At 44.2% G+C, this 13,945-nt stretch overlaps 1 protein-coding gene across 1 annotated transcript; it reads left to right on the top strand.

The window, feature by feature from the left end:
• The first annotated feature begins 2,394 nt into the window (after positions 1 to 2,394).
• On the top strand, positions 2,395 to 9,240 carry LOC124282220 (zinc finger protein 492-like). Its single transcript, XM_046718178.1, has 4 exons — positions 2,395 to 2,511; positions 3,810 to 5,282; positions 6,078 to 6,287; positions 8,963 to 9,240. The coding sequence occupies exons 2-4, from the start codon at positions 4,545 to 4,547 to the stop codon at positions 9,101 to 9,103; spliced, it is 1,089 nt and encodes a 362-aa protein (XP_046574134.1). The 5' UTR covers positions 2,395 to 2,511; positions 3,810 to 4,544; the 3' UTR covers positions 9,104 to 9,240.
• The last annotated feature ends 4,705 nt before the right edge of the window (positions 9,241 to 13,945 follow it).

Below are 13,945 nucleotides of genomic sequence, written 5' to 3'. Positions count from 1 at the left end.
AGAATTTTCTGAAAACTTCAGACAAGAATTTACGAAACATACATGAACAGACTCACTACTAAGTAATTTGTATCCCAATTTGAACAGAATTAGCTGAATAAGAGAGGAATAGGTCAATATGGCTGTCTTGGCGGCCATACTGAAAATCAGAATCGAACCCATTGTAGGATTCGGGGTACAATCATTGGCCGGAGCAGACGTTACAGCTTCATTGGCCCTGTGCTTACTGATGAGAGGTTTGCAAATGACGACGGACAAACGTGACAAACTGTCCCTTGACGTTTCAATTATGCGAACTAATAATAATGATAATAATAGTCTATTTTTATCATTCGCATTTCTCCATGCACAAGGCATGCTCGAAGCGACCAAACAATCTGATTATTATTACCCCGGATAACCCGAAGCTGCCTGTGAAGCGCTAGAAGGCTAATGGTTACATGACTTATCCCACAGGGTACCCAGCTTCTGCTACATGAACAGAGGCAATTTTGAACAAACTCACTTGCCAAAGGTGAGACCACATGTATCACATGTGCTTCGTTGTGTGGCAGGACCGAAGTCCTAGAAACTCCCAGGAATCGAGCTGCCAAACACGGTCACCCATCCGAGGACTCCCGCGCCCAAAGTTGCTTAACTTCAACTGATTTGTGACCTGAGCTGTATACACAGGACCACACACCACCACCACAAACACCTTCAGCGTAACCATGCACATCATGTCGGGGCGTGATGAACGCAGCCATGATGCAAGTGACTCTCAATGATGTTGACATGGGTATAGTAAAATTGTTCCATGGAATAGGACCCCACTTACAAAGCACACTCATTGTGACACGGTGTTCGGAGGCGTCAATGAGTGAGTGAGTGAGTATGGTTTAACGCCGCTTTTAGCAATATTCCAGCAATATCACGGCGGGGACACCAGAAATGGGCTTCACACATTGTACCCATGTGGGGAATCGAACCCGGCCTTCGGCGTGACGAGCCAACGCTTTAACCACTCCGCTACCCTGCCCCTAAGTAGGCGTCAATGAACGTTATTAATGAAGGTTCTGGGGGTCAGATCAATTTTAATTCAATACATATATACTGTAATGTGGACGTTCTGTATACTGTGTTAATGAAGGTTCTGGGGGTCAGGTCAGTTTTAATTCAATACATATATACTGTAATGTGGACGTTCTGTATACTTTGTTAAACATGTTGGACACAGACTTGTAGATTTAATAAGATAGTTCCCTAAATGTGGTTTTATTCAGCTTCGTTCACTATGGCGACTGGGAACACCAGAAATTGGGTTCGAACCCTGTAACCACTGAGCTACCCCATACCCTCTGTACTGCATTAGTTTGTACTGTATCTACAAGGTTACAATTACAATGTAGGCTACTATTATAATCGGAATTAAAATAATAAACATATTTGGGGAGGGCCGTGATGAAACTGACACTTATTATTAAAATTCTTTTGCATTTTGCCCTTCCTTACATACTAACGTTAAACAGTAACCAATTAATCAAGAAAATGTTGTCTTTGAAGTAGATCACATTTGCATACTTCGTTGGGATATTCTCCCACATGAAAGGCCATACCAGCATCATTAAACAGGTCTCTTCCAGGCTGTCGTGTTTAGAAAAGCAACACGACACTTGTCTGTTTCCGCCTTTAATCGATGGTAGGAATGTTTCACTCAACACTTGTTTGTGGGTTTCTGCATTTCAGAATGTCACGTACACGGGGCGTCGTCACGTTTGAACAAATCAGCTTAAACAAACCGGCGGTGTAACACTATGTTGGTCATTGTTTCCTACTCTTAAAAATGTCTGATTTGGTCGTGGTTTTGAAATACCTTGCATTGAGTAAATAATGTAAACATTAGTTTTGAAAAACGGATAAGCTTCACATTCTATTAAATTTAAATTTATTTTTTTTATTATATTTACAATAAACGGCTGCTCGGCAACAATTCCAGCTTGTTGTTTTATGGTTAAAGTGACATTAGTAAACAAATGCTTTTTTGTCTTATTTGTTATTCTTGAAAAAAAAACTTTGATCAAAACAAATTATTTATCATCACCATCATCATCGTCACCATCATCATCATCATCATCAATTCATTATCATCATCGTCGTCGCCGTTATTGTTATAATCGCAGCTTTTCAGAGTTAGGTTAAGAATGAAATATGTCTTGAATTAACAAATCACTAAAATCGTTTCATCGAGTAAGTTGGAGTTTTGAATAGCAGTCTCAAGTCCTCTTCAGTGCTGAACGTGTGGAGAAGACTGGAAGAAGGGACATAACTCCAATATACTGCTAGTTGGATGAGTTCTTTGTGTACAATGCGTAAGAATGATAGCGCTATAAATGGTTGTATAGACATTCGCCCAGCCCAAGCCTCCCGGAAGTATTCGAACTACCACATGCGCTGGAACATAAACTACAAATTTCAAAACGTTGGAGCGCAATAGTTTTGGCCACAGTAATACGAAGAACAGTTAATACCTTGGTGAATGAACATTTTTTCTGGTTACTTACTTCAAGTACCTGACGACCTGGATATTTTTTATCCGTACTGTCACGTTGAACTTAACAGCAATTAGAAAATAACTTCACACTTTCCTGCTTCAAAATTGATGTATAATCTCAAATGATATATTACGCTATCAAAGTGGTATATTTGTATCCTATTATTCGGCGGAAAGATTTCCGCCCGTAACCCCCGTTTTTATAGCATTCTATGCCTAAGATTTATAATAAGAATAGATGTATATTTATAGAAAGCCTACCTAACCCTAAACCTAACATAATGCTAAATTTAAACGCTAAACCTAAACCCTAACCCCATGACTGACTGACTGACTGAGTTTGGTTTTACGCCGCTTTTAGCAATATTCCAGCAACATCACGGCGGGGGACACCAGAAATGGGCTTCACAAATTGTACCCATGTGGGGATTTGAACCCGGGGTCTTCGGCGTGACGAGCCAAAGCTTTAACCACTGGGCTACCCCACCGCCCCACTAACCCCATGAAATGGTCATAATAAATAGAATACATTTCAAGCGGGAGTTACGGGCGGAACTCTTACCAACTCAGTGATAGCTTATTGTCTATTGGAATCTATTGTCTATCAATTTTGGAATATTTACAAAAGTATTTGGACTGTTTCTGAGTCCCTGTGACATGCTAATAAATTTTGTTGCGTTCATTGTGAATTTCTATGCGTATAGTACGCAGGAATTCATGTCCTGTAAATCCCTGATAGTTTCACTTGGGTTAGTTCCGTTCAGAATAAATATTACGAATGTAAATGCATCGTGGAAAATAGCTCCTACTTAGAAACTGTTCCACACGAATAATTCCCATGAACAAAAATAGTATGCAGGAATAATTTCTCTTTGACACTTACAAAGAGTTTCCTAACCTTTCAGCAAGTCAGTTGGGAGAGAGTGTACAACCGGGTATGCATCTTCTGATTGATTCCGTTTTTGATTATATTAATTGTTTATGGAGCATTTTATAACAACAAGGTATTGTCTCAAATAAATGAGAGGTCCTGCAGGTCTAAAGAAGGATATTGTCGTCATCTAAATGGGCGAGATGAACAGTCTGAGGGCCTGAGGATTTTAAATAAAGATTTATGGTATATACAAAATAGAATCACCATGAAGGGACTTGAACAGCAGATGTAATAAGATGATCAATTTGATAATGTTTAACAAATAACTTGCCTCTGATAATTTGCACTTTTAAACTATGCATCATGTTTTCGATTACCCTCATGTTTTTAAATATTTTTTTTCAGATCCCCAAATGTTAAAACAATGGTAGTCTTTTCACACTATCAAGGAAACGTAATGCGGTCACTGTATTTATTCTATAAAGAGTCGTATATGTGTGACATGACCCTCAGAGCCAAAGATGGTGAGATGAAAGTTCACAGTTTAGTTCTTGCAGCAGGCAGTGAAAGTTTCAAAGCAAAGATTTCAAGGAATCGTAATTCAAGGATTTTGTGGCTGTCTGACCTGGCAATAAGAGAACTGGAGATGGTTGTGAAAGTTATTTATACTGGTGAACTACTACCACAAGATACAAATACAACCAACCTGAAAATATTAAAAGACTGGAACGTAATCAGTGAGGAGGAGATGAATGCCACTGATCATTCGTCAGATCAGACTAACATTACTATGTATGCAAACATTCAATGTGATGCTGTTAAAGAGGAGTATGTTCTTATAGACTCTCAAACTGCTAAGAACGATCCTGCTGCAACCTTACAAGATCAGACAATTTCAGATGTCAGGTATAACAGATCTAATGAGTCTTTACAAGTGACTAGGATAAGTCCGACAACAAAGGAGTTGTCCACTTTCGTCAAATTTATGCCAGATAATTGACAAGGAAAATGTAACTGTTAGTGTTCAGAGCATGCCAAGTGTGTTCGTTACAGGCACTATGAGTGAAAATAACAGTGAATTTAATTTACATCAAATTAATGTTCAGCAGAAAAAACCCACAGAGTTTGGAATAGCAAAAAATGTGCAATACATCTGAAGTGGATAGTGAACAAAAATCAGTTGATGATAGTGTGAAGATGGAAAGCAGTAGTGTGTACATAAAGTTGACAGATGATGGAAAGTTGGATTGCAGTGATGTTGATATTGTACAAGAGGCATACAAGACAGCCATGGGTCTGGTTCCAACAGGCACCGATGGCGCTACATCGGCAGACAGTCAGGAAGGACAGGTTACATCAGGTGTTACTGTCAGCACCTCTGTTGACGCCATTAGGAACATTGCGGACAACACTGATGTAGAAGATTCTTTGAATCATGAGTGTGGGATTGTCACTGACGATGCTCCCAGGGTTGATACCCACAGATGCGATAAAGGAAAAGTTGGAATTGTCGAAGAGGAAGGTGTTGTCTGTGGGTTGAGATCAAGAAGTGGAAAAAGGATTCCAAAAATTTGGAAGAGCCTTGGCATAGATAACGATGAATGTCCAGATTTGGAAGAGGAGAGAGGTAAAAGAATTCGAAATAGCAAACACAAAGGTAAGGAGGGAAAGGTGAAGTGTTCAAGTTCCTCCAGTGTTGGGTGTAAGCCAGACAGCAGGGTTGGACAGTGTGAGGTCTTGGAGAAGGGGCGACACACCTGGTATGGATGCCCAGAGTGTGGACACCAGTTCAAGAGTCTGAAGCTTGTGGCTGGTCACAGATACTCTAAACACAGTGTAGCCTTTGACCCCAGCCAGTTCCAGGTGCTCAAGTGTCAGGTGAGTGGATGGATGAGTGAGTGAGCGTGTGAGTGAGTTGGGTGGGTAAGTAAGTGGGTGAGTGAGTGTGTGAGATGGACATGGTGTTTACAGAAACACTGAAAGCATCATCAGAATGGGTGGGTGAGATTTGATTTAAAGTTTACAAGACATAAAGGACTTTTCATCAACTGTGTCATCTTCACGATCATAGCATGAAATGATGCATTCAGCTCAAACTAACAGGCTAAAAGATTATCCAATCAGCTCCTAGAATTCAGATATTTTTAGTGTTGTTCTTACTTTATGATGTCTTGATAGTTATTATTATTACACCATGCTGGTGTTTTTGTTTTATCTAATGTGCCACTTTCCGGAAATAAGCGTCCAGTTTTGTATACGTAGAAATAACGACCACCATAATCCCCTCTCTTTTTACCATGTTTAAAGTGTTTGTGTTATTCCCTGAGATTCTCAACTATGGAAGCAGAATAATGCATTGAATATTCTCCAAACCAGTCTACATGTTCCTCATATAAAAGAAGTAAATACATTTCTCCCTTTCTTATGTGTCCCTTGTAAAAGCCATTCAAAGACATCTGTCTACATTTTGAAAATAAATTTAGCTAGCCGTATTTCACAAATATAATCATCATGAAAAAAAATACTAAAAGAGAGAAATGTATTTTGTGATAAATTTCGTATAGACTATCTGTTGCCATGGTTACTCTATTATCACTACCACTGTCAATTATCAAAGACTCTAATGAAATCAGGAGTAAGCCATATCTAAACTATTGTATCATTATGTGTCAGGACTGCGACTACGAGACACTGGAGGTGCACCGTCTTGAGTCTCATCGTGCGACGTCTCACTCCAGCACGAGACCCTATGTGTGTGAGTGGTGTGGCAAGGACTTCAAGCTACTGGGGTCTTTGACGCTACACACAAACACACACACTCGGGCACGGAGGTTCCATTGCCCCCTCTGTGACAAGGTCTTCTCGCAGCATGGTGCCAGGAAGGTGAGTTGGCTTGACTGGTCATCTAATATCAGTGGTCTTATATGCACTGATGTACTTCATATGGTGACCTTCCCCTAATGTTAGTCATACTCTTTGGATGATTCTCGACATACTTGTCGCAAGAGGCGACTGACAGGATCAAATGGTCAGGCTTTTTGACTTGTGTTGACACTAGTGGTGTTCCGATTAATTGAAATAATCGAAGATTGATCGCAGTGACCAAATGACCAAGCAATCGATCACATTTTGTCCTAATCGGACATAAACGATTTTGGACTACTGTTTTAGTCTTTGAAATACTTGACAATGGAACATATCGTTGAAGTTGTCAGGGCCTGAAAACGTGTTTAATTCTTAGAAACCTCACTTCACTAACTGAAAAGCCATGACTGAATATTTCTTGAAGACACCGGGAAGTTTATGTTCATGATATATTAGTCATCACTTTAAAGTAGCAAGTTGCATCATGTTATACATATCTGCAATAACAACCTGGATAGGAAAATCTGAAAAATGACGCTAACCAATTTTTTTCGATGATTGTTCGTTGGTAATGAAGCAATCATCAATTGTGAGATTTCAAGCAATTCCCAACACTAGTTGACACATGTCATTGTATCCCAATTACGTAGATTGATGCTCATGATGGTAATCACTGGATTGTCTAGTCCAGACTTGATTATTTACAGACTGCCACCATGTAGTTGGAATGTTGCTGAATGCGTCATTAAACAACAAATAAACAAACAAATATACATTTTCTTCATGACAAAGTGCAAAAATAACATTGTGCCTTATACTTTATTGCAAAATGTCCATTTAGTAATGAACCTCCCCAAATGTGTGTCAAGTTTGCTGAACATTCATGATTCCGTCATATTAGAATTTGTCTTCAGTAACCCATTCTTGTTGCAAGAGGCGATTAACGGGATCGGGTTCTCAGGCCTGCTGACTTGGTTGACACGTCATCGTATCCCAGTTACGTAGATCAATAATCATGCTGTTGATCACTGGATTATCTGGTCCAGATTTGATTATTTACAGACCGCCAACATATGGCTGGAATACTGCTGAGAGTGACGTGAAACAACAACCAAACCAAACCAAAATGTTTTTGCTACCTTGTGTTGGTATGTTTTGTGCTCTTAAAACATCAGGTTTTTTTATTTAAACATATTTTATTCAGTGAAGAAAGGGATGAGGAACAAGTTATCAAAACATAAGGGTTTAATCTGGAATATTGAGGGAGGTGGCCCAACCGTCAATACTTGATGGGCTCAGTATACAGCACATTCCTCCATTACTTGTGGGGGCGGTGGGGTAGCCTAGTGGTTAAAGCATTCGCTTGTCACGCCGAAGGCCCGGGTTCGATTCCCCACATGGGTACAATTTGTGAAGCCCATTTCTGGTGTCCCCCGCCATGATATTACTGGAATATTGCTAAAAAGGGCGTAAAACCATACTCAGTCAGTCAGTCCATCACTTGTAACTACATACAGTCAGTACTGATGTAATCACTTAATTGCTGTTCCCTCTAGGATTCAGAAAGGGCAGAGTAACTTCGTACAAAAAGGCACTTCATAATCTAAAAGGGCATTTTGGTGAGGAATGTTTACAAGATAACAAAATATATATGAAGTCAAACACAGTCTTGTAATTTTAATTCTCATGTTCATTATTACTCTTCTCTCTTCTTAATGTAAGATTATATCATTTGAAAAAAAACATATTTTAAGACATTGATCTGTTATCACATTCTTTAACAATTTCACAAAACACAGCTACAGCAATATAGAGTTGTCTTCTTTTTCTGGCCAAGTATTTGGGAGTGAGCTTAAAAGGGCAGGGCGCAAAAATTAAAGGCAGGGTGCAGCACCCTCCTGAATGTGCCTAGGGGGAACACTATGAATTAAGGTATGGCCTGGTTCCAGTAATGGAAACAAAATGTATTATTTCTCCTGCAACATGTCCCACGTTCTTGGACTATCCTCTCTACAATATTAGACAATGGTCGTGTCCACACAAACAGCAAAGCTCAGTTGACATCCATGAGTTATGCACAGCCATATTTCAGTGTCACAGTTGTACAACATTTTGGTCATAGGTCTTAAAAGGTGATGGACGAATATTGTGTATGCAAACCTGTGAAGTATCAGCAATGCCACTTTTGGGGATGGAAATTCCAGGAAAGTTATTTCCTTTCAAAAGAAAAATGTCAGATTAAGTATTTGGAATTTATTAATCTATCTTTGAGATTTCTTCCGACATTTTCTGTGACTTGTGATTAATGGATGTGTATGAATGATTTGAAATGAAGAATAACATGCACTGAATGAATGATAAATTGCATTATACATAATATCAAACTGACAAAGATTTCACAGTGGGTGAGTGAGTATGTTTTTACGCTGCTTTTAGCGATATTCCAGCAATATCGTGGCGGGGACACCAGAAATGGAATTCCCACTTTGTACCCATGTGGGGAATTGAACCAGGTCTTTAGTGGGGATGTTTAAACCATTAGGCTACCCAGACACCCTCTTAGAGTGGGTAACTCAATGGTTAAAGTACTGGCTTGTTGGTGGGTGTGCCAGGTAGTGCATGCTCCCAAGTCTGATGTAGTTGATGTGTTGTGTGGCCAGACAAGATGAGATAAGTTCAGTTGCTATTTCCAGAGGCATGTTGAGGAGAAACACAGGAGGTCTCATTCCCATCTGTGTGATGTATGTCCATTCTCCACGCTGGACAGAGTGACCCTCGTCCAGCACAAGTACACCAAACATTCCACGCCCTTGCCTCCAGGGTACACCATGTAAGTTGTACCCCCATCTGTGTGTCCATTCTCCACGCTGGACAGAGTGACCCTCGTCCAGCACAAGTACACCAAACATTCCACGCCCTTGCCACCAGGGTACACCATGTAAGTTGTACCCCCATCTGTGTGTCCATTCTCCACGCTGGACAGAGTGACCCTCGTCCAGCACAAGTACACCAAACATTCCACGCCCTTGCCACCAGGGTACACCATGTAAGTTGTACCCCCATCTGTGTGTCCATTCTCCACGCTGGACAGAGTGACCCTCGTCCCAGCACAAGTACACCAAACATTCCACGCCCTTGCCACCAGGATACACCATGTAAGTTGTACCCCCATCTGTGTGTCCATTCTCCACCCTGGACAGAGTGACCCTCGTCCAGCACAAGTACACCAAACATTCCACGCCCTTGCCACCAGGGTACACCATGTAAGTTGTACCCCCATCTGTGTGATGTATGTCCATTCTCCACCCTGGACAGAGTGACCCTCGTCCAGCACAAGTACACCAAACATTCCACGCCCTTGCCACCAGGGTACACCATGTAAGTTGTACCCCCATCTGTGTGTCCATTCTCCACGCTGGACAGAGTGACCCTCGTCCAGCACAAGTACACCAAACATTCCACGCCCTTGCCACCAGGATACACCATGTAAGTTGTACCCCCATCTGTGTGTCCATTCTCCACGCTGGACAGAGTGACCCTCGTCCAGCACAAGTACACCAAACATTCCACGCCCTTGCCACCAGGGTACACCATGTAAGTTGTACCCCCATCTGTGTGATGTATGTCCATTCTCCACCCTGGACAGAGTGACCCTCGTCCAGCACAAGTACACCAAACATTCCACGCCCTTGCCACCAGGGTGGTACACCATGTAAGTTGTACCCCCATCTGTGTGTCCATTCTCCACGCTGGACAGAGTGACCCTCGGCCCAGCACAAGTACACCAAACATTCCACGCCTTTGCCACCAGGGTACACCATGTGTTGTACCCCATCTGTGTGTCCATTCTCCACGCTGGACAGAGTGACCCTCGTCCAGCACAAGTACACCAAACATTCCACGCCTTGCCACCAGGGATACACCATGTAAGTTGTACCCCCATCTGTGTGTCCATTCTCCACCCTGGACAGAGTGACCCTCGTCCAGCACAAGTACACCAAACATTCCACGCCCTTGCCACCAGGGTACACCATGTAAGTTGTACCCCCATCTGTGTGATGTATGTCCATTCTCCACGCTGGACAGAGTGACCCTCGTCCAGCACAAGTACACCAAACATTCCACGCCTCTTGCCACCAGGGTACACCATGTAAATTGTACCCCCATCTGTGTGTCCATTCTCCACCCTGGACAGAGTGACCCTCGTCCAGCACAAGTACACCAAACATTCCACGCCCTTGCCACCAGGATACACCATGTAAGTTGTACCCCCATCTGTGTGTCCATTCTCCACGCTGGACAGAGTGACCCTCGGCCCAGCACAAGTACACCAAACATTCCACGCCCTTGCCACCAGGGTACACCATGTAAGTTGTACCCCCATCTGTGTGATGTATGTCCATTCTCCACCCTGGACAGAGTGACCCTCGTCCAGCACAAGTACACCAAACATTCCACTTCTTGCCACCAGGGTACACCATGTAAGTTGTACCCCCATCTGTATGTCCATTCTCCACGCTGGACAGAGTGACCCTCGGCCCAGCACAAGTACACCAAACATTCCACGCCTTGCCACCAGGATACACCATGTAAGTTGTACCCCCATCTGTGTGATGTATGTCCATTCTCCACCCTTGGACAGAGTGGACCCTCGTCCAGCACAAAGTACACCAAACATTCCACGCCCTTGCCACCAGGATACACCATGTAAGTTGTACCCCCATCTGTGTGTCCATTCTCCACGCTGGACAGAGTGACCCTCGGTCCAGCACAAGTACACCAAACATTCCACGCCTTTGCCACCAGGATACACCATGTAAGTTGTACCCCATCTGTATGTCCATTCTCCACGCTGGACAGAGTGACCCTCGTCCAGCAATGCAAGTACACCAAAACATTCCACGCCCTTGCCACCAGGATACACCATGTAAGTTGTACCCCCATCTGTGTGTCCATTCTCCACGCTGGACAGAGTGACCTCGGGTCCAGCACAAGTACACCAAACATTCCACGCCCTTGCCACCAGGATACACCATGTAAGTTGTACCCCCATCTGTGTGATGTATGTCCATTCTCCACGCTTGGACAGAGTGACCTCGTCCAGCACAAAGTACACCAAACATTCCATCGCCCTTGCCACCAGGATACACCATGTAAGTTGTACCCCCATCTGTATGTCCATTCTCCACACTGGACAGAGTGACCCTCGTCCCAGCACAAGTACACCAAACATTCCACGCCCTTGCCACCAGGATACACCATGTAAGTTGTACCCCCATCTGTGTGTCCATTCTCCACGCTTGGACAGAGTGACCCTCGGCCCAGCACAAGTACACCAAACATTCCACGCCCTTTGCCACCAGGATACACCCATGTAAGTTGTACCCCCATCTGTGTGATGTATGTCCATTCTTCCACGCTTGGACAGAGTGACCCTCGTCCCAGCACAAGTACACCAAACATTCCACTTTGCCTTGCCACCAGGGGATACACCATGTAAGTTGTACCCCCATCTGTGTGTCCATTCTCCACGCTTGGACAGAGTGACCCTCGTCCAGCACACAAAGTACACCAAACATTCAACGCCTCTTGCCACCAGGATACACCATGTAAGTTGTACCCCCATCTGTGTGATGTATGTCCATTCTCCACCCTGGACAGAGTGACCCTCGCCCAGCACAAAGCACACCAAACATTCAACGCCTTTGCCACCAGGATACACCATGTGTAAGTTGTACCCCCATCTGTGTGTCCATTCTCCACACGCTGGACAGAGTGACCCTCGGCCCAGCACAAGTACACCAAACATTCCACTTCCTTTAAGCCAATTGAGGGTACACCATGTAAGTTGTACCCCCCCATCTGTGTGTCCATTTTCTCCACGCTTGGACAGAGTGACTCCTCAGTCCAGCACAAGTACACCAAACATTCAACTTCCTTTGCCACCAGGATACACCATGTAAGCTTGTACCCCATCTGTGTGTGATGTATGTCCATTCTCCACCCTGGACAGAGTGACCCCTGGCCCAGCACAAGTACACCTCAAACATTCAACGCCCTTGCCCACCAGGATACACCATGTAAGTTGTACCCCCATCTGTGTGTCCATTCTCCACGCTTGGACAGAGTGACCCTCGTCCAGCACAAGTGGGTACACCAAACATTCCACGCCTCTTGCCACCAGGGTACACCATGTAAGTTGTACCCCCATCTGTGTGTCCATTCTCCACGCTGGACAGAGCGACCCCTGTCCAGCACAAGTACACCAAACATTCCACGCCTTGCCACCAGGATACACTTTCATGTGTTGTAATTCCCATCTGTGTGTCCATTCTCCACGCTTTGACAGAGTGACCTCGGCTCCAGCACACAAGTAGTACCTCAAACATTCCACGCCTCTTGCCACCAGGGTACACCCATGTAAGTTGTACCCCCATCTGTGTGTCCATTCTCCACGCGGCTGGACAGAGAGTGACTCTCTGTTCAGCACAAGTACAATTTCAAACATTCCACGCCCTTGCCACCAGGGTACACCATGTAAGTTGCACCCCCATCTGTGTGATGTATGTCCATTCTCCACCCTGGACAGAGGACCCTGGTCCAGCACAAGTACACCAAACATTCAACGCCCTTGCCACCAGGATACACCATGTAAGTTGTACCCCATCTGTGTGATGTATGTCCATTCTCCCACCCTGGACAGAGTGACCCTCGATCCAGCACAAGTTACACCAAACATTCAACGCCCTTGCCACCAGGATACACCATGTAAGTTGTACCCCATCTGTGTGTCCATTTCTCCACGCTGGACAGAGTGACCCCCTCGTCCAGTTACACAAGTACAACTCAAACATTCCACGCCCCTTGCCACCAGGGTACACCATGTAAGTTGTACCCCATCTGTGTGTCCATTCTCCACGCTTGGACAAGAGGACCCTCAAATCCAGCACAAGTACACCAAACATTCCACTTCTTGCCACCAGGGTACACCATGTAAGTTGTACCCCCATCTGTGTGTCCATTCTCCACCCTGGACAGAGTGACCCTCTCATCCAGCACAAGTACACATTCCATTCCATTTCCCCTTTGCCACCAGGGTACACCATGTAAGTTGTACCCCCATCTGTGTGTCCATTCTCCACCCTGGACAGAGTGACCTCGTCCAGCACAAAAGTTACACCAAACATTCCACCCCTTGCCACCAGGGTACACCATGTAAGTTGTAATACCCCATCTGTGTGTCCATTCTCCACGCTGGACAGAGTGACCCTCGTCCAGCACAAATTACACCAAACATTCCACCCTTGCCACACAGGGTACACCATGTAAGTTGTACCCCCATCTGTGTGTCGTGATCCATTCTCCACGCTGGACAGGTGGACTCGGCCCAGCACAAGTACACCAAACATTCCACGCCTCCTTTGCCACCAGGGTACACCATGTAAGTTGTACCCCCATCTGTGTGGGTGTTCCATTCTCCACCTGGACAGACTGACCCTCGTCCAGCACAAGTACACCAAACATTCCAGCCCTTGCCACCAGGGTACACCATGTAAAAGTAAATTCCCCCATCTGTGTGTCCATTCTCCACGCTTTGGACAGAGTGACCCTCGTCCAGCACAAGTACACCAAACATTCCACGCCCTTGCCACTCAGGGTACACCATGTAAGTTGTA

The sequence above is a fragment of the Haliotis rubra genome, unplaced genomic scaffold (assembly GCF_003918875.1).
Source record: "Haliotis rubra isolate DU_JTF1 unplaced genomic scaffold, ASM391887v1 Scf296, whole genome shotgun sequence".
In the NCBI taxonomy this organism is placed as follows: Eukaryota; Metazoa; Mollusca; class Gastropoda; order Lepetellida; family Haliotidae; genus Haliotis; species Haliotis rubra.
This window is presented reverse-complemented; position numbering and strand designations above follow the sequence as displayed.

Excerpts from the sequence above, each read along its gene's own strand:
- LOC124282220 (XM_046718178.1), top strand. The coding sequence starts at position 4,545 with ATGTGCAATACATCTGAAGTGGATAGTGAACAAAAATCAGTTGATGAT. Across the intron at positions 5,283-6,077 it reads TCCAGGTGCTCAAGTGTCAG|GACTGCGACTACGAGACACT; the intron begins GTGAGTGGATGG and ends ATTATGTGTCAG. Across the intron at positions 6,288-8,962 it reads CGCAGCATGGTGCCAGGAAG|AGGCATGTTGAGGAGAAACA; the intron begins GTGAGTTGGCTT and ends TGCTATTTCCAG.